The 27,036-nt window shown below is 52.6% G+C and overlaps 1 protein-coding gene across 3 annotated transcripts; it reads left to right on the top strand.

Moving 5' to 3' along the window:
* Positions 1-611: 611 nt before the first annotated feature.
* myo5b (myosin VB) lies at positions 612-25,112 on the top strand. 3 transcript variants are annotated; one of them, XM_041058763.1, is made up of 39 exons: positions 612-779; positions 6,163-6,273; positions 6,605-6,776; positions 7,020-7,164; positions 7,520-7,676; positions 7,761-7,904; positions 7,993-8,074; positions 8,160-8,267; positions 8,580-8,689; positions 8,788-9,053; positions 9,350-9,431; positions 9,555-9,695; positions 9,999-10,121; positions 10,401-10,484; positions 11,121-11,255; positions 11,336-11,433; positions 11,962-12,048; positions 12,493-12,604; positions 12,682-12,893; positions 13,122-13,278; positions 14,004-14,243; positions 14,625-14,861; positions 14,964-15,057; positions 15,349-15,494; positions 15,630-15,749; positions 15,862-15,996; positions 16,117-16,182; positions 17,316-17,555; positions 18,043-18,119; positions 18,758-18,956; positions 19,914-20,007; positions 20,087-20,230; positions 20,824-20,975; positions 21,070-21,159; positions 21,247-21,397; positions 21,709-22,003; positions 22,169-22,343; positions 22,432-22,512; positions 22,894-25,112. In XM_041058763.1, exons 1-39 carry the CDS (start codon positions 750-752, stop codon positions 23,044-23,046), a joined length of 5,445 nt encoding a protein of 1,814 aa, XP_040914697.1. In that variant the 5' UTR covers positions 612-749; the 3' UTR covers positions 23,047-25,112. The 3 variants fall into 3 exon arrangements, with proteins under 3 accessions (XP_040914697.1, XP_040914695.1, XP_040914696.1); XM_041058761.1 differs by having other exon boundaries at positions 18,040-18,119; XM_041058762.1 differs by lacking the exon at positions 612-779 and adding an exon at positions 1,775-2,032 and having other exon boundaries at positions 18,040-18,119.
* The last annotated feature ends 1,924 nt before the right edge of the window (positions 25,113-27,036 follow it).

The following is a 27,036-nucleotide window of genomic DNA, read 5'->3' as shown; positions in this document are numbered from 1 at the left end:
CCGCACAGTCAAAACCCATCAGTCACCGAGGACGGGCTGCGTGGGCGGGACTTCCACAGTCCAGAGCTTCATCAGATCCTGGACAGGAGAGACCTGATCCAGAGTCAGTATCCCAGGAGACAAAAGACGGACGCACTGAAACACAAACGGTCAGATTTCATTGCAGTGTCCTTCATTTTAAAGCAGAGACATGTTTGCTCATGAGTTCGTTTGGTTTTCTGAATAAACATGTTTCACTCCAGAACATCTGGAGCCTCTGATGAGACCAGGTTCGTCTCCTCCACGTCCTCTGCACACAGCCGGAGACAGTTCTTCCTGCAGACACATAAGAAGGCAGAGTTCTAACAGGTCATCCTGAGGGGAACATGAAGGTCTGAACACAGGTGGTCACAGTCCATCGACTGAGAACCGGTCCCACAGAACGTCTCTTTAAAAAGCCATTTGTGCTGCCGCCTTCACGGCTGTGGCACAGCGATAATGCCTGCGATGGGTGGAGCGGCGTCGTGTCAGATCCATCAGCAGGTAAACGCCTCATACCTGCAGAGGGAGTGGCCTGGGAGCGGACTCATTACCTGGAGTCAGACTAACAGCTCTGCTCAGACAGGTCTGAGACACGCTGCTTCCCACGGCCGGTTCCTGACCCACGGCGGCGCAGGAAGCTGTGGACCCGCTTTCAGCAGGACAAGTGACTGCATGTGAGGATCTGTGGATCATCCCAGGACTGACCCCCCCCCCCACCCCCCGACAGGATGACCAGTAATTATTACCCGTACTCCAAGGTAAAGGTCATTTTTATTGTCTTTGAACAGCTCGTATCTTCTCTGTGTGACACAGGCTATCAGCTGGTTCCAGTCCACATTACATAACCTCAGATAACGTTTCTGTCCTCGGTTCCTTCAAGAACCCTGTTACCTAACCCTGTCAGAGGATCCACATCAGAACCACACTACAAACACACGTCATCATACTGCAGTACTCACAGGGGCTCACTGAGACAGACCTCTTGGACCTGTGGACAGGTCTGAGTGTGACTGTCCTCAGGTTGGACTCCGAGGCCACAGACGTTTGTGTAACAGAACCGGAAACAGTCCAGTTTTTCTCCTGGCAGAACCTCAGTGACTGCACAGGTGCAGCTCAAAAACACAGGAGCCTACATCTCCCAGAATGCAACTGGATGTTGTCAGACATTAGTAGTCTGAGTGAAGATGGGGTTATTTTCTCCTCCAGAGACGGAGGACTGAGGAGGACCGACCAGGACCAGCAGGCTGAAGTTTACCAGTAAAACCAGCTTCACTCAGATTCATCACACCTGCAGCTCCAAGCTTTCAACATGCAACAGTTTGTGAGATGATTCGTGATGTCACACAGGTGTGCAGAACACCCAGAGGTCCAAGTTTCAGTGGGTCACTTCACAGTGGACGCTGAAAAACAGGAAGAGACAAACGAAAACGTGTAAAAATTAAATATGAATGATTTTCAAAAGTTTCCATCTGCTTTCATCGTTCGACCCCTCTGGTTTATCAGCGTCCTGCTGTGGGGTCCCGACCCTCATGTTGAGAAGCAGAGATTAACGCGTGTGTGTGTGTGTGTGTGTGAGAGAGGACACCTGGCAGTGATCCAGGGAAACCGCCAATCAGAAGGCTCGGTGTGTGTCAGGAAGTACGCGGCCTCCCTGCGGCTGAGCTCGGCCACAGTCTCCGCGGCTCCGGCTTCGTTTACGGATCATCTGTGGGCTTTTTCCCGCGCCGGGTTCAGTTGTGTGGACACAGAGACACGACGCGGACCGGAACACCTGCCGACACCGGGACACCGGGCCTGAGCTCCACGAACAAAGTGACCGAAACTCCGCCGTACACCTGCTGCCTCACCGGCCCCTCCCTCCGGGACATGCGGACTAACAGAGTTCACCTGGTTTAGAGGAAGTTCGGGAGAAAGGTTCACGGACTCTGCATCGGAGCAGAGACAGAGCCGTAGTTTGATCGCGCAGAGAAACAGGAGCTGGAAGATGTCTGTGAACGAGCTGTACACACAGGTGAGAGGGGGTGGGGGGGGGGCTAATTCACCTGTGGAACAAACACACCGACTCAAACCGACTCCCCCCGAACACAGATCGGTCTTTGACTCACGTACAAACTCCGTTTAACGTAGAGTTGTTTTAACTGAACAGGCCGGCGCGGTACAATTATAACATGAACCAAACTTCGTGTTACTTCCACCAAACTTTACGTGCTGAGTCACCTGTTCTACAGGCTTGGTGCCGCCTTCAGTGACCGAAAGGTGAAGTGCTGTGTCTGAGTGAGGGCTCATAAATAAGCCGAATGTACCAGCGGGCTGTGGAGGGGTCAGACCTGAAGTCATTTCATTAGACGATTTGTCATAAGCGACACTTTAATATAAACTTACAGATTTTTAAATGGAGTTCAGAGCCGGGCTGAGCAGCACGCGCACACCATGATGAGATTAGATGAGTGTAAAACCTGAGAACAGGTGACTTTCTTCTTTAAACTGAAGCCTTAAAAGGCCTGTTTTTCAGCTGGAGTTCAGTCCACTCCTGTCCCAGGTGATGAGCTGCACCTGGACGCTCAGTGGACGCCTGAAGCTCAGCATGTCTGACCTCACGTGACCTCACAGACACCTGGTCAGGTTTACAGGTCTGAGAGAATCGATGCTGGTCGATTAGTCGATCCACAGAAAATCAGGTTCGTGTCTGGTTCCGGATGATTGTGATGTGAGATCAGTGACAGAGAGTCCAGCTGGACCAGTGGACACCTGTGACAGCAGGTGCTTCACAGCACAGGTGAGTAAAGTCCGCCTCTGGGAGAATCTGTTTCTGTAAAATACGACGGCTTCATATAGGAGGATCGATGAAACGATCAGTGGCTTCATTGATCAGCAGAGAATGATTATCAGTGAGTTTCTCCGTCTGACTGTAACCTGGTGTTTTACAGACTCACACAGTGAAGCAGCTGCTGTCAGTGTCTGATTCTCCTGTGAGAACATTAGAAATGTCAGAGCTTTGGTTTGGACGGCAGCTCTGTAACCCCCCCCCCCCCCCATCCCCCTCTCCCCCTCCTGCTCTCTGGAGTCCGCATCATTAAGTAGGGCCACTCAAAGCCTCTTCACCCGCTGGGAGACCAAATAATCCGGAGCAGGGGCAGCAGGGGGCAGCAGGGGGGAGCAGGGGGCAGCAGGGGGGAGCAGGGGGCAGCAGGGGGCAGCAGGGGGGCGGGCGTCCAGCTCCATCTGCTGTGTGCTCAGCTCAGGGACCCAGACTCAGCTCAGACTCAGCTCAGACTCAGCTCCACGTTGCCAGGGCTACAAACACTGAGGCTCTTCATTTCTCTGAAATTATTATTATTTCAGATACGTGTGTGTGTGTGTGTCTGTGTGTGTGCGTGTGTGTCTGTGTGTGTGTGTGTGTGTGTGTGTGTGTCTGTGTGTCTGTGTGTGTGTGTGTGTGTCTGTGTGTGTGTCTGTGTGTGTGTCTGTGTGTGTGTGTGTGTGTGTGTGTGTGTGTGTTTGTGTGTGTGTGTGTGTTTGTGTGTGTGTGTGTGTGTCTGTGTGTGTGTCTGTGTGTCTGTGTGTGTGTGTTGACTCTACATTAGAATACAACAGGTTCAGTACAGCTTTATTACAACACTGACACATGGACGATGACAGCAACTCATCACCTGATCAGTTTCTCCTCCATCCATTGATCAGCTGATTGATCAATGAGACGTGTTCCGACCCACAGAGAGAATCTTCACCGATCAGTTGTTGGTGTATCAGCTAATTAACTGATCGATCGATCGATGGTTTCAGCTTTACATCTGATTGATCCAGTGGTTGAAGCTGGGACCAGTGGACAGTTTCCTCATCCAGTGTCCACTTTACATCCTCGTCCCACTGACCTGTAATATGGTGGGACAGGTGGATGTCTCCTGTGGGACAGGTGGATGTCTCCTCAGGTGGAGTTGACCTTTAGTGTTCTCTGTGTGTCTCTGGCTCTACAAACCAGATCAAAGTTCCTGGACAGGTGCAGCTTCCTGATGGACACACCCAGGGTTCACCTGAGGGTGATGTCATCGGGCTGACACGTGGGAGGGCGGAGACTCGTAGGTTTCACCTGCTCAGTGTGAACCTGAGATGCAGACGTTCAGCCCCCCCCCCCCCCCCCCAGATTAAAGTTCAGGAGAAACGGTGCTGTAAACATGAGTGGCCCCTCCCCCACTGAAAACACTGTGTGTGTGTGTGTGTGTGTGTGTGTGTGTGTGTGTGTGTGTGTGTGTGTGTGTGTGTGTGTGTGTGTCTCTCTCTCTGTATGACTGTGTGCCTCTGTGTCTCTCTGTGTCTCTCTGTGTCTCTCTGTGTCTCTGTGTGTCTCTGTGTCTCTGTGTGTCTCTGTGTGTGTCTCTCTGTGTCTCTGTGTGTTTCTGTGTGTCCCTGTGTCTCTGTGTGTTGCTCAGCCATTGGTCAGTTTCTGACAGTGTCCCAGATAAACAGACTGATGGAGGTCACATGTGACAGAGGGCTGCTCTGATTGGCTGCACAGGAACATGAATGAACAGTAGACAGAGTGTTTTGTTTCCAGGCTGAGGACACAGGGTTTGTGTGTCTCCTGAACCAGAGCTGCTAACGATTATTGATTGATCTGTTGATTATTGTGTGTGAGATGTTCTCTGTGTCTGAACACGCTGACGACGTCGTTCAGAACAAACCAAACACGCTTCACTGAAACTTTGAATCATCATCAACATGAACAGTTCCCTCCAGCAGCTGCTCGTGAGACATGTCTGCTCTGCAGGTCCACCCCACAGAGCAGCTGTCCTCAGCCCACACCTGTGTCACGCCTGTGTCACGCCTGTGTTGTTCTGAAACGATTGTGTGAATGAAATAATGCTGTTAGAGTTTGTGGTGTCGTTCTGACTGCTGGACGCAGTCAGAGTGAGCATGGCTGGACAAAAGTGAGTCCACGGTCATGCTGAGACGTTTGTGTGTGGGACGACTGGTCGGGGACATGCGGGTGTCCACAGCACGTTTGTGCCCCGGGGCCCAGGACAGGTTCATCTGACAGTTTATCAGCCTCACACAGAGAAACTGAAGAGTCTGAGCAGCAGAACCACAGGGACAGAGACGCAGAGACGCAGAGACAAGACGCAGAGACAAGTAACGTCAAAAAACACAACATGTCCTTTAGACAGTGATAGGTGTCTCTGTCCTCAGCAGCTGGACAGGTGATTACATCTGGTTCCTGGACGTGACGACAGTGATTTTTCTTCATTTATGAGTTCATCAGGTTTTACACTGGTGTGGTTCACGAGCAGCTGTGACTTCCTGTCTGCAGGTGAATGATTGACAGGTTTACCAAAGTCTCACCTGTTCATGTGTGAGGACTGAGTCCCTGCAGGGCCACGTCACAGCTGAGTTCAGTGTAAAGCTGCAGGGACTCATGGACTCGTGTCGGTTTTAGTCGTTAATCCATCCAGCGGTTTTCTGCCCGTCTGGGTCCAGGCTGAGGGGACGGGTGGACGAGGGGACGGGTGGATGAGGGGACGGGGCAGTTTGGATGGAGGCGTTGAAGCTTGGAGTGTGAGCGGAGAGGAGGAGTCGACCTGTTCGCCGTCACATTCAGGCTGAGAGGAGGTGAAAAGCCAAAACTGAGAAAGCAGATGGTGTCTCTGATGTGGGCGTGGTCTCTGATGTGGGTGTGGTCACGTGACCTCTGGTGATTCCCAGGGAAGCTGCTTGTTTCTATGTAAATGACTTTCTGCTTTCATGGAGCAGATTTGCATTAAAGCAGCTGAAGCCGGCGGCGTCGTGGCACAGGTTCAGGTGTGGGGGACGTGAGCGTCGGCCTGGACGTAGGCACGTGTGATCATGTGTCTGTTTGTCTGTTGGAAGAAGGAAGTTCCACCTCGTTAACACCCGACACTTCGTCCTTCCTCTGTCCAAGCTTCCTCATGTCCTGCAGGTTCTGAGCGTCTCTGCCTTCAGCAGAGAAGCAGGAAACGTTCTGCTGCGACGTTTCTGATGAACGTGTGAGTGAAGCTGCTGAAGCCTCAGAGGCTGACCCGCGTCCGAGCGTCCGAGCGTCCGAGTGTCCGAGTTTGTTCCCTCTGTCTTCTGTCCACTGAACACGAGTCAGAACCTGACGTGATCTGATCTGTTGGTCTGTTTCAGTTCACCCGGGTTTGGATCCCGGACCCTGAGGATGTGTGGAAAGCTGCGGAGATCACCAGAGATTATAGAGAAGGAGAGTCGGTTCTTCACCTCAAGCTGGAAGATGAAACGGTACGGAACACAGAGAACGGAGAACACACTGTGCACACACACCTTCATGCCCCTGATACAGGAACTGTTCCAACAACAGAGCGTGTGCACACAGTGAATTCAGTCTGCCACAAACCAAGACTGAGTTTGGTGAAGAACAGTAGAACATCAGACACGTTCCTCAGACACGTTCCTCACACTGTTCCATTCTGCTCCTCGTGTCTGTTAATAAAGGAACAGAGATCAGAGTCACAGTGAAACAAACCAAACTCAGCTTTGTGCTCATTTGGAGCTCATTGTTTGCATTGACATGGATTGTGTATTGATTGTGTATTGATTGGTCCCCTCTCAGCCTGTGGAGTATCCTGTCGGTCCAAACAGGAACCCTCTTCCTTTCCTCCGTAACCCCGACATCCTGGTGGGGGAGAACGACCTCACGGCCCTCAGTTACCTGCACGAGCCTGCGGTCCTGCACAACCTCCGAGTCCGCTTCCTGGAGTCCAACCACATCTACACGTACTGCGGTCAGTCCCCCGGCTGGTCTCTGATCAGTTCTCAGTGTCCAACCACATCTACACCTGCTGCTGCGAGTGTTTTACTAATGAAGAACATCATTTTATTAATGACGTGATTATTGATTATTGATGTTGTCCCCAGCGTAACCAACCAACAGCTTTAACTCTGCATGAAGCTGACGGTGTGTGTGTGTTGCACAGGTGTGTGTGTGTGTGTGTGTGTGTGTGTTGATCTCTGATGTCGTTCCTCAGGAATTGTCCTGGTGGCCATCAACCCGTACGAGCAGCTGCAGATTTACGGAGAGGAAGTCATCAACGCCTACAGCGGCCAGAACATGGGGGACATGGACCCACACATATTCGCTGTGGCTGAAGAAGCTTATAAGCAGATGGCCAGGTCAGACCTGAATCTGTCAGGGGACCAGGTCAGACCTGAATCTGTCAGGGGACCAGGTCAGACCTGAATCTGTCAGGGGACCAGGTCAGACCTGAATCTGTCAGGGGGCTCACAGACATTGATCAGTGATCAGCTCTGATCAGACTCCCTGAGGCAGGGATCAGGTCAGAGTGTGTTTCCTGTGCTGCAGGGTTCAGGTCTGGATCTGTTCATCAGTTCACAGCTGAGTATGGTCTGAACACACACACACACACTGGTTTGACTGGTGTAAACACACTGGTTTGGTGTGAACACCTGTCAGGTGAGGTGTGTGTGGCCCCGTCCGCAGCAGTAACACTCTGTGTCGGCTCCGTAGGGACGAGAGGAATCAGTCCATCATCGTCAGCGGAGAATCGGGAGCAGGAAAGACGGTTTCTGCGAAGTACGCCATGCGTTTCTTTGCCACCGTGGGAGGTTCGACTAACGACACTAACGTGGAGGAGAAGGTTCTGGCCTCCAGTCCCATCATGGAGGTGAGCGGTCCGGTTCTTGGCTTCTGCTCCGGGGCCGGAGAGCACGTGTTGAATTAGCGTTTCCTCTTCCTGTTTGTGATTCAGGCCATTGGAAACGCAAAGACCACTCGGAACGACAACAGCAGCCGCTTTGGAAAGTACATTCAGATCGGTTTCAGCCGACGCTACCACATCATCGGGGCCAACATGAGAACGTACCTGCTGGAGAAGTCCCGGGTGGTGTTTCAGGTGAGTTTGTTCAGGTGTGTGTGACGGGGCCCGTCGGGTTCGGCCTGCGTTCTCCACCACGTTCTCATGGTTTGTGTTTGTCTCACAGGCTGAAGACGAGAGGAACTATCACATCTTCTATCAGCTCTGTGCCTCTGCCAGTTTACCAGAGCTCAGAGACCTGGGCCTCAGTAAGTCCGGGTCCAGATGTCCCAGTCTCAGGTGACTGTGTGAATCCAGCTGTGTTTTTGATGAGTGCTGTTCTCTCTCGTTCAGCCAGCGCCGAAGACTTCACCTACACGTCGTTAGGGGAGAACATCTTCATCGAGGGCGTGAACGATGCCGAGGACTTCATGAAGACCAGAGAGGCCTTCGCGCTGCTGGGTGAGGACGGACCCCGCGTGACCGCTGAGGATAAGGTCGTGTGCACGGACCATGTGACCCATCATCACGGGTCATGTGGTCAGAGAATTGAGGCTGAGTGACACGATGCTGACGCCACGTTTGTCCAGCACCGTCTTCAGGCGAACTGGCGTCAGCAGGACGGTGTTATGGGAAATACTGTGAACGACCTTTAATGCCCCCTCCTGGTTTACTTCAGCCCCACAACCCCCCCGCCCCCCCCCAGGTTTACCTCAGCCCCCCAGGTTCCCTGTTGAACAGTCTGTCCAACACCTGTTTGTCTGTGTCTTCCAGGTATAAAGGACAGCAGTCAGAGCAGCATTTTCAGAATAATGGCCTCCATCCTGCACCTGGGGAACATAGAGATCTGCTCAGAGAGAGACGGAGAGTCCTGTCACATCTCTGTACGTCATCGCCACGGTTACCGCTCAAACCGATGATCGCCGTGTCAGAGCCGTCATCTGTCCTCTGACCGAGCAGCTGTGTGTTGTGTGTGTTGCAGAAGGACGACGTCCACCTGAAACACTTCTGCAGACTGCTGGGGGTGGAGCTGCGGCAGATGGAGCACTGGCTCTGTCACAGGAAGTTGGCCACGGCCTCAGAGACGTACGTGAAGACCATGCCCAGCAGACAGGCGGCCAACGCACGCGACGCTCTGGCCAAACACATCTACGCACGCATGTTCGACTGGATCGTGGAGCACATCAACGTGTCCCTGCAGACGTCCTCCAAACAGCACTCCTTCATCGGGGTCCTGGACATCTACGGGTACGAAGGAAACCCCACAATCCTCTGTTTCCCATCAGTCCTGCTCAGTGTCTCATGACCACACGTCACTTTCAGTGTCACCCATAGACATCGCCCCAGTGCCCGGTCTGTCCAGCAGGTCTGCTCTGGACACGCAGGTCTGCTGTTCGTGTCTTTAGTTTCCTGTCCATCGTGTCTCCATCTTGAGTTTAGAAGAGCAGGTTTTCATGTGGCTGAACAGGGACCCTCGGGGACAGTGGACCAGGTGTTTGCAGAGAGTTATTTGCTGAGACGGTCTTCTGTTTGAATGTCTGCAGGTTTGAGACGTTCGAGGTGAACAGCTTTGAACAATTCTGCATCAACTACGCCAACGAGAAACTTCAGCAGCAGTTCAACTCTGTGAGCCTCGATTCCTTTTTCCACAAACGTTCAGCGACGTATCTGATGCTGAAAATGAACGAGTGAACAAACGAGTGAACGTGTGATGTCTCTCTGTGACTCACTTTGGTTTTGTCTCCTCAGCATGTGTTTAAGCTGGAGCAGGAGGAGTACATGAAGGAGCAGATCCCCTGGACTCTGATAGACTTCTACGATAATCAGCCGTGTATCGACCTGATCGAGGCTCGGCTCGGGATCCTGGACCTGCTGGACGAGGAGTGTAAAGTAAGACTGATGGTCTCACGTCGTCCTGGTCCTCACAGTCCTCCTGGGCTTCTGTGTTTTCAGTATACGAATCACCAACGATGCAACAAAACCGTGTCAGGCATTGTATGTAAACATCAGAGAAACCAGGACCAGGACGTGTCGTCGGCCCGGGATGATGACCATGGTCACTGACTGAAAGCTCTCACCTGCTCTTACTTTGATAAATCAGCTCTTTTCCAGATGAAACAGGAAACGTGTAGATTTGATGCAGGATGACAGGTCACGTGTCCAGAGCTTCGTTTCTCACTCTCTGTGTTTCAGGTGCCGAAGGGAACGGATCAGAACTGGGCCCAGAAGCTGTACAAGCAGCACTCCAGCAGCGCTCACTTTCAGAAACCTCGCATGTCCAACACGTCCTTCGTCATCATACACTTCGCCGATAAGGTGAGCAGAGGACGATGCTGCTTTCAGCCCGTCCATGTCCACACAAACAGGTGGAGACGGACGGACGGTGACAGAACCTGAACCCGAGCGACGGGACACGTGGTCTGAGTCTGGCTGCTGCGGTCAGACCACAGGACGTCCTCAGCTCAGCTGTTCGTCAGGCTGCAGCATGAGAACAGAACCAGAACCAGAACCGAACAGCAATGAGGAGGAAAGCTGACTCTGAGTGAAAGGAGGCGACAGGAAGCAGCTGCTGACTCAGGTGTTCTCTCTGCACAGGTGGAGTATCAGTGTGAAGGATTTCTGGAAAAGAACAGAGACACTGTGTACGAGGAGCAGATCAACATCCTGAAGGCCAGTCAGGTGAGACCTGCAACCAGAACCAGGACCAGGACCAGAACACACACAGACACACACACAGAGACACACACACACACACACACAGAGACACACACACACACACACACACACACACACACACACACACACACACACACACACACACACACACAGCAACTGTGTGTTTGTAAGACTGACCCCTCTCATTTGTACTGATGGACAGCTGGGGGCAGTAACGAGCCACACACTCACAGACTGAGGGACACACACACAGAGACACACACAGAGACACACACAGAGACACACAGAGACACACACACACACAGAGACACACACACACAGAGACACACAGAGACACACACAGTGTACCATTAACACAACAGGCCCTCTGCATGTTCATGCTGACCCACAAAGGCTTGAAAAACTGGGGGGTGATGATCAGGGTGATCGGGGTAGCTGAGCGTCTCTCTGCGTCTCTCTGCATCTCTCTGTCTCTCTGCGTCTTTCTGCGTCTCTCTGCGTCTCTCTGTGTCTCTCTGCATCTCTCTGTCTCTCTGCGTCTCTCTGCGTCTCTATGCGTCTCTATGTCTCTCTCTGTCCTTTCTCCTGTTTGACGTTCGATGTGATTCTTCTTCAGAACGACACTTCCTGTCCTCTCAGTTTCAGCTCGTAGCGGATCTGTTTCACGAGAAAGACGACGCCCCGCCTCCGAAGACGTCCAGAATAAACGTCCGAGCGGCAAAGACGGTCCCGAGAGCTCCCAACAAAGAGCACAGGAAGACTGTGGGACACCAGGTGAGCTCAGTGCTGCTGTCCACAGGACTGTCTGTGCTGATGTCCGTGTTGCTGTTCTCACGTGGTTCTGCTTGATCCAGTTCCGCAGTTCTCTCCATCTTCTCATGGAGACTCTGAACGCCACGACTCCGCACTACGTTCGCTGCATCAAACCCAACGACCACAAAGAAGCTTTCTCGTGAGTCACGCTTTGATTTTCTTCATGTTCTGTGAGTCGGCGTGGTTTGGTTCAGACTGACGGAACGATCCAGCACCACGTGCTGCTCTCACCCTGACCCCTGACCCCTGACCCCTGACCCCTGACCCAGGTCAGAAAAATCCCGACACAGCAGAAGCTGGAACTTCGATGAGTCATGTTTCCAGCTGTGCTCTGACAGTGCACACAGCTGAGTCATGGTGTGAGAACAGTGTGTGTCTGTGCCGTGGGCAGATTCCTGCCTCTCATGCTGTCAGGGCTCCGCGTGTCGGCTGCAGCAGCAGACGTGTTTCAGAGCTGTGAAATCAGATGACGGGTCACATGTTTCACTCGGACTCAGCTCTCAGCTGACTCAGTCCGTCGGTCAGCTTTAACCCGACAGCTCACACGTCCTGCTGCTGCGATGCCAAACAAAAAGATGAGGTGGGACGTAAAGTTCGAGCTGTGGCTGAACTTTAAATCTCGGTCACACAGACGTGATGTTACAGCGTTTCCTGTTTGTCGATGCAGGTTCGACTCCAGGCGAGCGGTGCAGCAGCTCCGGGCCTGTGGAGTTCTGGAGACGATCCGGATCAGTGCAGCTGGATATCCGTCCAGGTCAGTCCACCTCCTCTCCTCCACCTCTTCCATCTTCTGAGATGAGTTTGCTGGATAACTCCTCTCTCTGCTCTGAGGCTTAAATTCCGTTTTTTTTCTGTTGAGTTCTGACAGAAAGTCAGAAACCTGCTGTGAAATCTGATGATGTGAGTGTGGTCGTGTCAGTGCTGCAGGGTTAAAGTTAATCAGCTGATTCTCGGCCTGATTGACGGTTTGGTTTGTGTCTGACCTGTCGTGAAGCGTCTCAGCTCTCTGTCCATGAATCTCTGTGTGAGATAAAGTCACGTGACGTTAGTCATCGTTTGTTTGTGGTGTATTTACAACAGACCTGCAACTTTATTCAAGTTAAAACACAAATAAATCAATAATCACAAAACCAGCTCCCAGTGGTGAAGTGTCGTCTGGGTAACAGAAATGAAACCAGGTGTGCTGTGCTGTGTCCAGGTGGACGTACCCGGATTTCTTCAGCAGGTATCGAGTGTTGATGAGGAAGTGTGACGTGAGCTCAGCAGACAAGAAGCTGTCATGTAAAAACCTGCTGGAGACTCTGATCAAGGTGAGAACGGACAGAACTGGTTTATTCCAGAACGTTCGTCGCTTCATCGCGCTGAGATTCACCTTTACTTTTCTCAGGAGCCCGACATGTTCCAGTTTGGAAAGACAAAGATCTTCTTCCGAGCGGGACAGGTGGCGTACCTGGAGAAGCTCCGGGCCGATAAGTTCCGCGCGGCCTGCATCAGGATCCAGAAGACGGTCCGAGGCTGCCTGCAGCGAGTCCGATACCGCAAGATCCGCAAGTCTGCCATCACCCTGCAGAGATACGGCCGAGGATACCTGGCCCGCAGGTGAGTCCGTCAGCGCTGTGACTCCGGGCTCCAGGTTTTAGATCTTCTTGTGTTCTTTGTGAAATAACGTGAGAGTCGTGCACGTGTGGAGGTGTTTGTTTAACCTGCAGCATTTCCTGTACACCTGTGACTCTGCGGTGTCCGAGCAGCGTGAGACAGAGTCCGTCCGTCTCCTGGTCCTCGGCTCCTCTGTCCTCTAACTAACCGCTGTGTGTTTCTTTTCGGCAGGTATGCCGAGCACCTGCGTCTGAGCCGAGCCGCCCTCACCTGTCAGAAACAGTATCGTATGGCGAGGGATCGACGGGCCTATCTGAGAGTGAGACGGGCTGTCGTCACCATCCAGGCCTACGCCAGAGGAATGTTCACCCGCAGGATTTACTGGGAGGTATGGAGGAAAACCAGCAGGCTCACTGGGATTCTGTGTCCAGGTCTTTGAGACTCAGAGTCTGTCAGACTGTTTTCACTCAGTCCGTCACAGACCTGATCCCAGATCACAGACCTGATCCCAGATCCCAGACCTAATCCCAGACCTGATCCCAGACCCCAGACCTGATCCCAGACCCCAGACCTGATCCCAGGCCTGATCCCAGATCCCAGACCTGATCCCAGATCCCAGACCTAATCCCAGACCTAATCCCAGACCCCAGACCTGATCCCAGACCTGATCCCAGATCCCAGACCTGATCCCAGACCTGATCCCAGATCCCAGACCTGATCCCAGATCCCAGACCTGATCCCAGATCTGATCCCAGACCCCAGACCTGATCCCAGGCCTGATCCCAGATCCCAGACCTGATCCCAGATCCCAGACCTAATCCCAGACCCCAGACCTGATCCCAGATCCCAGACCTGATCCCAGATCCCAGACCTGATCCCAGATCACAGACCTAATCCCAGACCTGATCCCAGACCCCAGACCTGATCCCAGATCACAGACCTGATCCCAGATCCCAGACCTGATCCCAGACCTGCTCTGTGCTCCTCTTTGTGTTGTTGTTGTTGACGTGACGAGTGAATGGGAGACGATCTGTGTCCAATTTAAGTGGAATGTGATCATGTGACTCTGAGTCCGTCACGCCGTCCGTCTGACGCTCAGTCTGTCCTCTGCAGTTCCTCCTGCACCATAAGGCCATGATCATCCAGAGGAGCGTGCGCAGCTGGCTGCAGAGGAGGAAGTTCAGACGGGCGCGTAACGCCGCCATCATCATCCAGTGTGCGTTCAGACGCGTGCGCGCTAAACGGCAACTGAAGCAGCTGAAGATCGAAGCTCGATCGGCCGAACACCTGAAGAAGCTCAACACAGGGATGGAGAACAAGATCGTCCAGCTGCAGAGGAAGATGGACGATCAGGTACAGAGCACACACACACAGAGACATGCACACACACACACACACACACACACACAGAGACATGCACACACACACAGACACACACACACACTCACTCACACACACACACACACACACACACTCAGTCACAAACAGACACACACACACACACACACACACACTCTGTCACACAGACACACACACACACACACACACACACACACACACAGACATGCACACACACACAGACACACACACACACTCACTCACACACACACACAAACACACACTCTCTGTCACACACACTCACACACACTGTGATTATACAGATAAACAGTCAAAGTAAAGTACTTAAAGCACGGTGTTACCATGGTAACGTCTCACCTGACTTTGTCCCTTCAGTCCAAAGAGCACAGAGCTCAGAACGAGCAGCTGATGATGGTGAACTCCGCTCTGGGCTCAGAGCTGAACAAGCTGCAGAAGGAGCTGCAGCAGGTCCGGGGTCAGCGAGGGGACGGAGGTCAGCTGACCTCCCTGCAGGACGAGCTGGCGAAGCTGAGGGAGGAGCTACAGCAGGCGTACGCAGACAGGAAGAGGCTGGAGGAGGAGCACGGCATCGAGACACTGGGCCTGAGACAGGTGAGTGTGTGTGTGTGAGCGTCTTGATGAGAAACTGTGTGGACCGTGAACACGTCCTCAGTGGTCTCTCTTCTTTGTCCCCTCCTGTGTCTCTGTCCTCAGAGGGTGGACGAGCTGGAGACAGAAAACTCTCTGCTGAAGACTGAAAAGGAAGAAATGAAGCAGAGGATGGTTCAGCAGTCACAGAGCACTGAAGGTGAGAACACACCTGAGACACGTCAGCTCCTCCCCCTCCACCTCCACCTGGTTTCACCTGCATCACATGTTCAGTCATTTGTTTCAGTGACGGTCCTCACAAGTCTGTGTGTGTGTGTGTGTGTGTCTGTGTGTGTGTCTCTCTGTGTCTCTGTGTGTGTCTCTGTGTGTGTGTGTGTGTCTGTGAGTGTGTCTGTGTGTGTCTCTCTGTGTCTGTGTGTGTGTGTCTCTCTGTGTCTGTGTGTGTGTCTCTCTCTGTGTGTCTCTGTGTGTCTGTGTGTGTGTGTCTCAGGCGGTGACAGCAGTGTGTCTCAGACAGAAGTGTCCCTGCAGACTGAGCTGGACGCAGAGAGGCAGCGATACCAGAATCTGCTCAGAGAATTTTCCAGACTGGAGCAGAGATACGAGAACCTGAGAGAGGATCTGTCTCTGTCCAAGGTTTGTCTCGTGTCCTGCTGGGGGGTGGGGTTTCTGTAAAACACAGCTGGGTCTGGAGGAAGAGAACAACCACAGAGATCAGGTCTCACAGGTCTTTAGTCCACATGTGACTGTCTCTCTCCCATGATCCTCCAGTTCCACCCCGGCCACAGGAGGAACCCGTCCAATCAGAGCAGCCTGGAGTCGGACTCTAACTACCCGTCCGTCTCCACCTCAGAGGTGGGAGACACCGAGGACTCCATCCAGCTGGTGGAGGTGAGTGTGAGGAGGAGGCAGAGTGATGTCACACAGGTGAATCTCATCAGTGATAAAGTGGGTGGAGCTTGGTGACAATGAGCTCTCTGACGAGCTGCTGGCTGCGTTGCAGGAAATGGGCGTGGAGAAGGCGGCGATGGACATCAGTCTGTTCATGAAGCTGCAGAAACGTGTCAGAGAGCTGGAGCAGGAGAGGAAGCGGCTGCAGAGCAGCGTGGACAAGATGGAGGAGCTCGCCAAACGCAGGGTGATGACGCTTAACCTCAGCTCGCAGATCAGAGTCCAGCTGGGGCTTTTAGACTGAAAGGAGGAGGACGAGGTTTTTCAGGAGCAGTAATCACTGTTTTCTTCTTTGTCCTCCTTCAAGGGACCCGAGACCAGGAGTCCCACCTCTGAGCAGGAGGCTGCAGACCTGGCCTACAGTAACCTGAAGGTACCGCACTCACTGTCCTCACAGCAGCAGCACTCAGACTGAAAGCAGCTGAAGTGGAAACGCTGTCAGCTCTTTAACAGGCCTCGCTTCACTGACGTGGGTCAGTCAGCTGTAGGACAGTGGACAGAAGCAGGTCAAGCTTCACTACAAGCACTGAGAGCAGTTAGAGAGCAATGTGAAGACAGAGACAGGCAGGGAGACAGAGAGACAAGCAGGGAGACAGAGAGACAGATCGAGAGACAGAGAGACAGGCAGGGAGACAGAGGCAGGCAAGGAGATAGAGACAGGCAGGGAGACAGAGACAGGCAGGGAGACAGAGAGACAGGCAGGGAGACAGAGACAGGCAGGGAGACAGAGAGATCGAGAGACAGAGAGACAGGCAGGGAGACAGAGGCAGGCAAGGAGATAGAGAGGCAGGGAGACAGAGAGACAGGCAGGGAGACAGAGACAGGCAGGGAGACAGAGAGACAGGCAGGGAGACAGAGACAGGCAGGGAGACAGAGAGACAGGCAGGGAGACAGAGACAGGCAGGGAGACAGAGAGATCGAGAGACAGAGAGACAGGCAGGGAGACAGAGGCAGGCAAGGAGATAGAGAGGCAGGGAGACAGAGACAGGCAGGGAGACAGAGAGACAGATCGAGAGACAGAGAGACAGGCAGGGAGACAGGGAGACAGAGACAGGCAGGGAGACAGAGAGACAGGCAGGGAGACAGAGAGATCGAGAGACAGAGAGACAGAGGCAGGCAGGGAGATAGAGACAGGCAGGGAGACAGAGACAGACAGGGAGACAGAGAGACAGATCGAGAGACAGAGAGACAGTCAGGGAGACAGGCAGGGAGGCAGAGACAGATCGAGAGACAGACAGGCAGAGAGACAGGCAGACAGACAGAGACAGACAGGGAGACAGAGAGACAGTCAGGGAGACAGGCAGGGAGGCAGAGACAGGCAGGGAGACAGAGACAGATCGAGAGACAGGCAGACAGACAGAGACAGACAGGGAGACAGAGAGACAGTCAGGGAGACAGAGACAGATCGAGAGACAGGCAGGCAGAGAGGCAGACAGACAGACAGAGACAGACAGGATCTACCAAACCGTGCTGAGCTAACCTGGGTCGTATCATCTGGACCTGCAGAGACAGGAGCTGGAATCAGAGAACAAGAAACTGAAGAACGACCTGAACGAGCTGAGGAAGACCGTCGCAGAGCGAGCCTCTCAGAACAGCTCGTCCAACGAGCTGCGGGACGGCTACAACCTGCTGCTCGGTCAGCTCAAAGCAGCCAACGAGGAGCTGGACGCCCGCAAGGAGGAAGTCCTGATCCTCAGGACTCAGATCGTCAGCGCCGCCCAGCTGCAGGAGAAGAATGAACATGTGGTGAGTGACGTTGGAGAGGCGGAGTCTCCGTCTCAGCTGCTCCAGGACACTTTCCAGACCCAACGTTGACTCTGAGCGGTGTCGATAAAGTTGTGATGTGGTTCTGCATCTGAAAACAGCTTCGAGACGTTCAGACTGAGAAGGATCTTTTTTTTATTGGGAACGTTTGAATTTTCATTTCAGGTTAAAAATGAAAGATGTTATTTTCCCCCTTCATCCATTCATCCTTTCATCCTTTCATCCGTTCATCCTTCTGAATGACAGCTGTCTGACTGTCCTGACCCGTGTGTGAAACCTGCTGAGCTTCTTCTTCACTGGTTTCTGTCACGTTAACAGAAGTTTTCATGATTTTTTTTAATCCTTGAAAATGTGTGAATCCTGGATGCTAATGGTCCCACAGACCCGTGTCTCTGTTGTCCACAGTCCACAGGTTCTACAGGACCAGAACAAACTGGACCTGACTTGTGTTTTGTCTTTGTCTCAGCAGGAGGGTACGGACAGCAGAGAGCCTGTGGACAAAGAGGACGCCCTCACAGCGTATCACGGTCTGTGCGAGTCCAAAAAGTGAGTGTGAGGACACATTCCTCTGAGGACACACAGACAGCTTCTCAGTGTTGTGGATGTGTAGTTAGGACACGAAGTAGCTGAGCCTTGTGGGAACAGTCGCGTCCCTCTGGAGCTTGTTGTGACGTTGTCTCCTCCGCTCGTCCTAGTTCGTCTCTCTGCGTCCTGTCCTGTAGCGCCGTCTGCTTCCTCTCTGTCCTGCATCCTTCTCACAGTCTGCTTTTTCCTCTTGTCTTTCTCTGCCTCTGTCTCGCTGTCCTCTGCCTGCTGGACACCAGTAACCAGCAGGACTGGTGTTATGTGAATGAAGATGAAGAGCTGGCGTTGGCGTACGAAGGTCTCAAACAAGTGGCCAGGTTTCTGTTTCTGCTTCTTCTGTGAGCGACCGTGTGTGTGTGTGTCTCTGGACCGTGGTCGGGTCTCAGGTCTTAGGTCTCAGGTCTCAGGTTAGCTGGTCTGATTCAGTCCAGAAGGGACTGAAAAACAGTGGCAGGTAAAGGTGTGCAGAGCTGGACTCACACACACAGATGTTGCCTGGTGTCTGTTTAAACATCTGTAGAACAGCGATGCTTTTGGTTCTGATGTTTTTGTTAAATGTGTGAGTAACGTGGTCCTGTCCCTGTCCCTGTCCCTGTCAGGCTGCTGGAGGCCCAGCTGCAGTCTCAGTCCAGGCAGCACAGCGATGAACTGGAAGCTCTTCACACTCAGATCGAGCTGCTGAAAGACGACATCGAGAAGAAGCAGGAGATCCTCAACTACACCATGTCCCTGTCTCCTGAGGCTCAGGTGGAGTACAGCGTCCAGCAGGAGATCACACGGCTCACCAACGACAACCTGGTGAGGACACCTGCCGCTGAGCAGCATGGACTCAGAGACTTGGACTCAGAGACTCAGAGACTCGGACTCAGAGACTCAGAGACTCGGACTCAGAGACTCAGGATCAGACTCAGACTCAGAGACTCAGAGACTCAGGCTCAGAGACTCAGGCTCAGAGACTCAGGCTCAGAGACTCAGGCTCAGAGACTCAGACTCAGAGACTCAGACTCAGAATCAGAGACTCAGACTCAGAGACTCAGACTCAGAGACTCAGGCTCAGAGACTCAGGCTCAGAGACTCAGGCTCAGAGACTCAGACTCAGAGACTCAGACTCAGACTCAGAGACTCAGGATCAGACTCAGACTCAGAGACTCAGAGACTCAGACTCAGAGACTCAGACTCAGAGACTCGAACTCAGAGACTCAGACTCAGAGACTCAGACTCAGACTCAGACTCAGACACTCAGAGACTCAGACTCAGAGACTCAGACTCAGAGACTCAGGCTCAGACTCAGACTCAGAGACTCAGGCTCAGAGACTCAGACTCAGAGACTCAGACTCAGACTCAGAGACTCAGACTCAGAGACTCAGACTCAGAATCAGAGACTCAGACTCAGAGACTCAGACTCAGAGACTCAGACTCAGAGACTCAGACTCAGAGACTCAGACTCAGAATCAGAGACTCAGACTCAGAGACTCAGACTCAGAGACTCAGACTCAGAGACTCAGACTCAGAGACTCGAACTCAGAGACTCAGACTCAGACTCAGAGACTCAGACTCAGACTCAGAGACTCAGACTCAGACTCAGACTCAGACACTCAGAGACTCAGACTCAGAGACTCAGACTCAGAGACTCAGGCTCAGACTCAGACTCAGAGACTCAGACTCAGACTCAGAGACTCAGACTCAGAGACTCGGACTCAGAATCAGAGACTCAGACTCAGAGACTCACGTTGCTGTATCTTCTCCTGTTCGCAGGACCTCAAGGAGCTGGTGGAGAAGCTGGAGAAGAACGAGAGGAAGCTGAAGAAGCAGCTCAGGATCTACATGAAGAAGGTCCAGGAGCTGGAGGGTGAGCAGAGAACCAGAGTATCAGAGAGTTCAGACCTGTGACGTACGAACGTGTCTCTGACCGAGGACTCGTGTTTCAGCCTCTCAGGCTGCAGCTCAGACCAGCAGGTCCAGACCTGAGCTGAGCCGCCAGGTGACGGTCCAGAGGAAGGAGAAGGACTTTGAGGGGATGTTGGAGTACTACAAGGAGGACGAAGCCCGGCTGGTCAAGACTCTGATCACAGGTGAGTCCTTCGCTGCAGGTACACGGTCCTGATCCGAATCCAGATCCTGTTCCCTGTCTGTGTTCCAGGGTTTGGCTGCTTCCTGACCGAGTCGCAGCTCGTTAGTTCAACAGTAACATGTGATCTCACCTGCGGAGACACTGTGGCACCTTCCTCCAGGTGTCCAGGTGTTTCCTAAACCCACAGGTGATTGGACGAGTCGTTTCTGACTCATCACATCAGACTGGGCCGACACATCGAGTCTGAGACTCTGTGTCGGAGCTGCTCTGAGACCTGCTGCAGGTTTTACCGCCTCACTTCCTCTGTGATGAAACCTTCACACCTGCAGCTCGTCTCCACCTCGTACGTTCATACGTGACTCGGTTTCCTGCAGCAGAGAATCAGCAGGTGAGGTGTCAGGTGAGGTGTCAGGTGAGTGTGAGCTGCTGCAGCCACTGAAAACACCTGTGACCGTTCAGAGCCTGGAACAGGAAACAGCTGTGTCTGTGGTGATGTCGGTGTTCTCAGGTGACCACGTGAAGGAGGAAGTTCCCCTGAGTTTGAACGGACACGCTCAGTGTAAACGTGTTGTCTGTGTGTGGTCGTGTTTTCAGACTTCAAGCCCGACACGGTGTCAGGGACTGTCCCCTGTCTGCCGGCGTACATCCTCTTCATGTGCATCCGCCACGCCGACTACATCAACGACGACCAGAAGGTGGAGTCTCTGCTCACGTCCACCATCAACGCCATCAAGAGGGTCCTGAAGGTGGGAGTCGTCAGCGCCGCCGCCGTCTGCTTCCAGGTGACTGTTGTTTTGTTTAGATGTTGGTTTTTGAACATATTTTCTCTTCGTGTTGCAGAAAAACAACGATGACTTTGAGATGACGTCCTTCTGGCTCGCCAACGCCAGCCGACTCCTTCACTGCCTGAAGCAGTACAGCGGAGACGAGGTCAGACCTGCAGCCGCTCTGATGCACGCGTCCGGCGTGTCCGTGGTTTTTACGTGACGTGAGTCTGACGTGCTTTTTCTCGTCCAGGTGTTTGTGAGTCAGAACTCGGCCAAACAGAACGAACACTGCCTGAAGAACTTCGACCTGGCCGAGTACCGACAGGTGCTGAGCGACCTCTCCATCCAGATCTACCAGCAGCTCATCAGAGTGGCAGAAGGCATCATACAGCCCATGATCGGTGAGTCGGCGTCAGACCTTCGCCTCGTCAGAGCCGACCCTGTTACACAGCACAGGGTTCGCTGCGTCTCCCGGTCTCAGATTTGAAGACGTCCCCTTGGACTCTGGGACCTGATGATGCACTTTGTATTTCTGTTTGAGATTTTACAGACAATTTCATGAATCAACAAACAGGGAGGGATCTGATGATGATGATGATGATGATGATGATGATGATGGTTACAGCTCCAGGTACAGCCAGGACTCCTCAGGACTCCTCTGGTCCTGAACTCTATCTGTAGGATGTTTAGTGAATTCTGGGTCTGTCTCCAGTGTCGGCCATGTTGGAGAGCGAGAGCATCCCCAGCCTGGCGGGCGTGAAGCCGATGGGATACCGGAACCGTTCGTCCAGCATGGACACCGACGGCGGCGGCCCCAGCAGCTACACTCTGGAAGCCCTGATCAGACAGCTGGGACAGTTTCACAGCATCATGAGGGACCACGGTCTGGACCCCGAGATCGTGGGTCAGGTGGTGCGACAGCTGTTCCACTGCATCAACGCCATCACCCTCAACAACCTGCTGCTGCGCAAAGACGTCTGCTCCTGGAGCACCGGCATGCAGCTCAGGTACACACAACGACCCCCGACCCCTGAACCTGACCCCCAACCCCAATCCCGATCCTGATCCTGATCCCAACCCCGACCCCAACTCCAACTCCGATCCCCCACCACCACCCAATTCACACTCTCAGTAATTCATCAATCTGTGTGCATGCGTGTGTGTGTGTTCAGGTACAACACCAGTCAGATGGAGGAGTGGCTCAGAGGAAATAACCTGTATCAGAGTAAAGCTGCAGCCTCTCTGGAGCCCATCATCCAGGCCGCTCAGCTGCTGCAGGTGAAGAAGAAGACGTCTCAGGACGCCGAGGCCATCTGCTCGCTCTGCACCGCCCTCACCACTCAGCAGGTCGGCTCACACGCATCACCTGATCAGTGGCGCATGTCACTGGGTCAGAACCTGAGGTCAAACTGAGGTCGTGTCCTGTCTCCCACAGATTGTGAAAATCCTGAACCTCTACACGCCGCTGAACGAGTTTGAGGAAAGAGTCACTGTGTCCTTCATCAGGAACATTCAGGTGAGAACCAGGTTCCGTCCTCAGACCTCCTGTCTCACGTCAGCTCACCTGTGCTCTACCTGCTCAGGTGAAGCACATTGCTCCCACCTGGTGAGCAGTCCTTCCCACAATACACTGAAAACGCCTGGATTCACGTCCAGAGCAGCTTTCAGCCTCCGACGTTTGTGTGTGTGTGTGTGTGTGTGTGTGTGTGTGTCAGTACTGATAAACACACAGTGGCCACTTTGTAAGGTACACCTGTACACCTGTCAGGGTCACAGGTGAGGTGGGGGGTGTGTCCTGTATTAGAGAGGTGGACCTGATGAAGTGGCCTCAGAGCTGAGTTCACTGAGTGACTGACAGCGTCCTCTGTAACCGCCCTGTGTGTCTTTATGTATCCAGAATCGTCTTCAGGACAGAAACGATCCTCCTCAGCTGCTGGTGGACACCAAACACACCTTCCCCGTCCTCTTCCCGTACACGCCCTCTGCCCTCAGCCTGGAGACGCTGCACATCCCGGCGTCCATCGGCCTCGACTTCCTCATCAGAGTCTGACGTGTCTCACAGATCCAGCACAGACAGCGTTGGATCCGGACGTTTGTTTCCTCCTGATCTCAGTCTTTGTCTCTTTGTGTCACGTTGAGCTTCATTTCATTTTATCAGCTTCTGCAGACGACACCTGGAAAACTCAGGTAATCCTGTGTCCTCACATTAGATCCACCCCGAGGACTCATCTGTCCTCAGAGTCCAGCTTCACTGGGCCGCTGGTCGTCTTCTGCTGTTCTGATGTGGGAGATAGAAGCGAATAGAAAGAACAGTGTCCTGAAGAAGGTCAGTGTGAAGCGTCAGAAAGCTCTGGAAGCACAGAGAGACTGTGACAGATCCGTGTTTCAGGATCCACGAATAAAAACAGGCTCAGGTTCTGCAGCATGGTCTCTGAGAACAGGAGGGAGAACCTGCTCCGTGCTCGTTCCACATCATCAGCTGATGATACTGAGACGAATGATAATTAATGAGAATAATAATGAAACCAAATGTAAAACAGCTGTTTAACTTTGAACCAAAGTTATTTTCAGTAAAGACGAAGAGACAGGACGAGACGAAGCAGAGGACCCCTCCGTGGTTTTCGTCAGTGGATCATGAAACACGAGTTTGTCTCAGAGCAGATGTTTGAATGGAGCCGAGGACACGATGTCCAGTTCTTCATGGACTGCTCCTCACAGGTGTGAAGTCATGTGATCAAAGAGCAGGTAGAGTTTCAGCCCAATGAGGTTTATCCATATCAATCGTTTCCTGTTCCTCTGCTCAGTGATCAGATCACGTTTGTCCAGAGTCTCTGTAATGTTCGGATCTGCGTCGTTCTTCCAGCTCATCGACCGTGAGCTTTTCTTCTTTGTGTGATTTGTGTGATCATGTGATCGGGGTCAGGGTTCACTGCTGTCACTGGACACACTGACTGGACCGAACCACGATGAGTGGACAGTAACTTTGAGTCTAATCATCCTTTGCTTGTAGAGACGCTGATTGTAAGACGTTAGCTTTGGAGCGGAGAGTTTTCCTGCTGTTGAAGAATCACTGATGAAGATGAAGCTCAGGCTGGATGTTTGAAAAGCTTCAGCACAAAATGTTTTATCTGCTTTGTGGGAAAATTTCAGATGGAAGCTGAAAACTGAGCATGTTGGTTTTATTCCAGGAAAAGTGTCAAAGTTTGATGTAAACGTCTGAACGAGACTCTGTTCTGATGCTGAGTCACAGTTAGCTGAGTAAAACACTTTGTTTTTACAGTTTCAGTAAAAATGTTTCTGAGAAAATGTGGAAACGTGTTTAATGTAAAACCAGACTGATGGTCTGCAGCTCTGCTCGAGCTACGTGCTAATGTTAGCATGCTAACAAGCTGTAATGTTCACAGTCCTGATGTGTTAGCATGCTAACATTAGCTAGGGGTCCAGCTGAGGCTGATGGGAATGTTTTTCTGCAGGTATCGTGTTGAAATGTGGCCTGATGGTGGCGCTGGAGCAAAAGATTCACATGTTTTACACATGAAGTTACTTCCTGCGCTGAGAGGAAAAAAAACGCAGATCAAACCACTGAAGCGTTGAGTTTTTAAAATCAGTGGCGTCACTGAACAGGAGCCGAGGACTCGCTCAGACCAGATACCGGATCGGTCAGTGGTTTACCAGGAGGTGAGAGGGCAGCAGGAGGCAGTGTGATGGTCTGTGATGGTTCTGTTGGGTTCTGTCATTCGTGACAGACCAGCTCAGGTTCCCTCAGGTTCCAGCTCAGTCTGATCCAGCTTCTGTCCACAGAGGATCCACCTCAGAACCGGTTTAATGTGAATCGAGCCTGAGATCTTCATACTGTCTGATCTGTGGTGGACCTCAGCTGTCAGAGGAAGAGTACCCACAATGCATCAGAGTGGCCCCTGTCAGCTGCTGGTTTGATGAGAAACTCAATGGATCCACGACAACTAACTAACTTCTTAACTAACTCATCTAACTCATCTGATCCTGAGGAGAAATAAACGTTTCCCTGTGAAACATAATGAAGGAGAAGAATAAAACAAAGTGAATCTACTTCATCTGCCCCCCCCACCCCTCCCATCACCCCCCGCCCACCCCCCCCGAGAGCTCTGACCAGAGGTGAGAACCTGTGTGAACGTGGGGGGGGGGTCGATTCCCACAGCAGCTCTGTGTCAGTTGTACCAGGTGTGTGAGCAGAGCAGCTGTTTCTGAGGCCGTCCGTGGTTTACCTGTCACTCAGGTGGCACACGGCCTCTGTGAGGGGGGGGGTATGGGGTGGGTGAGGGGGGGGGGGGGGTCAGGGCGATGAGATGAGTCAGTTCATGTTTCAGCTCAGCCTGAAGCCGCTCGCTGTGTTTTTAAAGGATGAAGACGAATCATGAGTCGAGGAAGAGGATGTGGTGAAGAGTCATCTCTGAACCAGTCTGGTGCTCAGATGTTTGCACCATGTGCAGCAGCTTTCTACAGAAATTCTCTGGTGTCGTCTGAACAGAGTGGAACTGACTGAACGCTCGCTGACGTGACGGCGTGGAGACGAAGTTGGGCTGAAAAAAGCAGAAACAACAACTGAGGAGCAGCAGGAAGCAGCGTTTGTACAGAGGGTGCACAGAGGACACATTCATGTGGCTGCTGAAGCCCCGGCTTCAAAGACTCGCTCAGTTTGGTGTGGCTTCACTCAAATTCAGCACCAGGAGATTTTACTCTGTGGTTTCAGGGCGAGGGTGTAGGTGTAAAGACGGGCGACATAAATAGACGTATGTCTCTACATGTCTGAAGGTATATGTGACATCCTGAGCATGGAGCGCTCAGCCAGAGGACAGGTGCTACGCTTACTCCAGTATAAACCAGTATGATCCAGGGTGAAATCTGACGGCTGATTTGAACTTTATTGATTAAATTGAAACATGTCGCCATGTTATGAAACCTGTTGGTTCCTGCAGGTTAAAGGTCACTGAGCTTCATCCAGCCTCAGATCCTCAGTGATCCTGGTCAGGCAGAGACAGGGAGCAGGTCTGCAGATGTTACCCATCGATTCTCTTCAGCTGATTCTTCACTGACAGAAGATGAAGCAGCTGAAACACTGATGATGAACCAAACATCAGATGATTTAAACGTGGATCAAAGAAAATCTTCCACATTCTGTTCATAGATCAATAGAATTAAAGATCTTGTTTAAACACGTTTGTTGACCTCTGGTTGTGCTGACAGGTAACCTGCACTCACCTGTGACAAAACACTTCACACTGGTTTCACTTGGATAAAGAATCTAAAGAGTTTTTCCACCGCTGCCATTGAGCAGGAGCCCGAAGCACCTGCTCCACATCCTCCCAGACTGATCAGGTGATCGGTCTGATCAGGTGACCCCTCCCGGTGTCTCGGACCCAGCAGGATCCAGAGCCGCAGCCCGGTGTAATCAGGCGTCTCATCAGATCCATCAGCAGCAGAGAGGGAGGAGACCGAGCACATGAAACCGCAGCTGAAGGTGTTTAGCGATGCTGAGCGGAGATATGAGGCGTGTGGTTTCCCGGGGGCGGGGGCTGCTGCTCTTCCCAGAGAAGGTGCAGCAGAGAGCAGCAGCGACCTTTAACCCTTTAACATGGCGGCCTGTCACACCGGGACAGTCGCTGCCTCTTCAGCATTTTGCACTGAAGAAGCAAAGAAACCAAACGTCCCTCTGTCCTTCCACGACTTTTCTCCACTTTATCTGAAAACGACCACAGCTGCTGCCACAGGTGCCCCCCCATGCTCCTACCCCCCCGCGCTTGTACCCCCACGCTCTCAGCCCCCCAGCCTCCGCTCCACCCACAGCTCCCTCACCTTCACACACACACTTCATTAATCAGCTGCTGCAGGCGTGATCAGACCAAGGACAGAGTGTGTGTGTGTGTGCATGTGTGTGTGCGTGTGTGTGTGTGTGTGTGTGTGTGTGTGTGTACTAATGGTTTTTGATTTGTGATGATGTTATTTCATCCTGTCTCTCTCTGTACTCAACCCAGCGCCGGCCTCCTGCTGAGTCAGCGGCCTC

The sequence above is a fragment of the Toxotes jaculatrix genome, chromosome 16 (genome assembly GCF_017976425.1).
Source record: "Toxotes jaculatrix isolate fToxJac2 chromosome 16, fToxJac2.pri, whole genome shotgun sequence".
In the NCBI taxonomy this organism is placed as follows: Eukaryota; Metazoa; Chordata; class Actinopteri; family Toxotidae; genus Toxotes; species Toxotes jaculatrix.
This window is presented reverse-complemented; position numbering and strand designations above follow the sequence as displayed.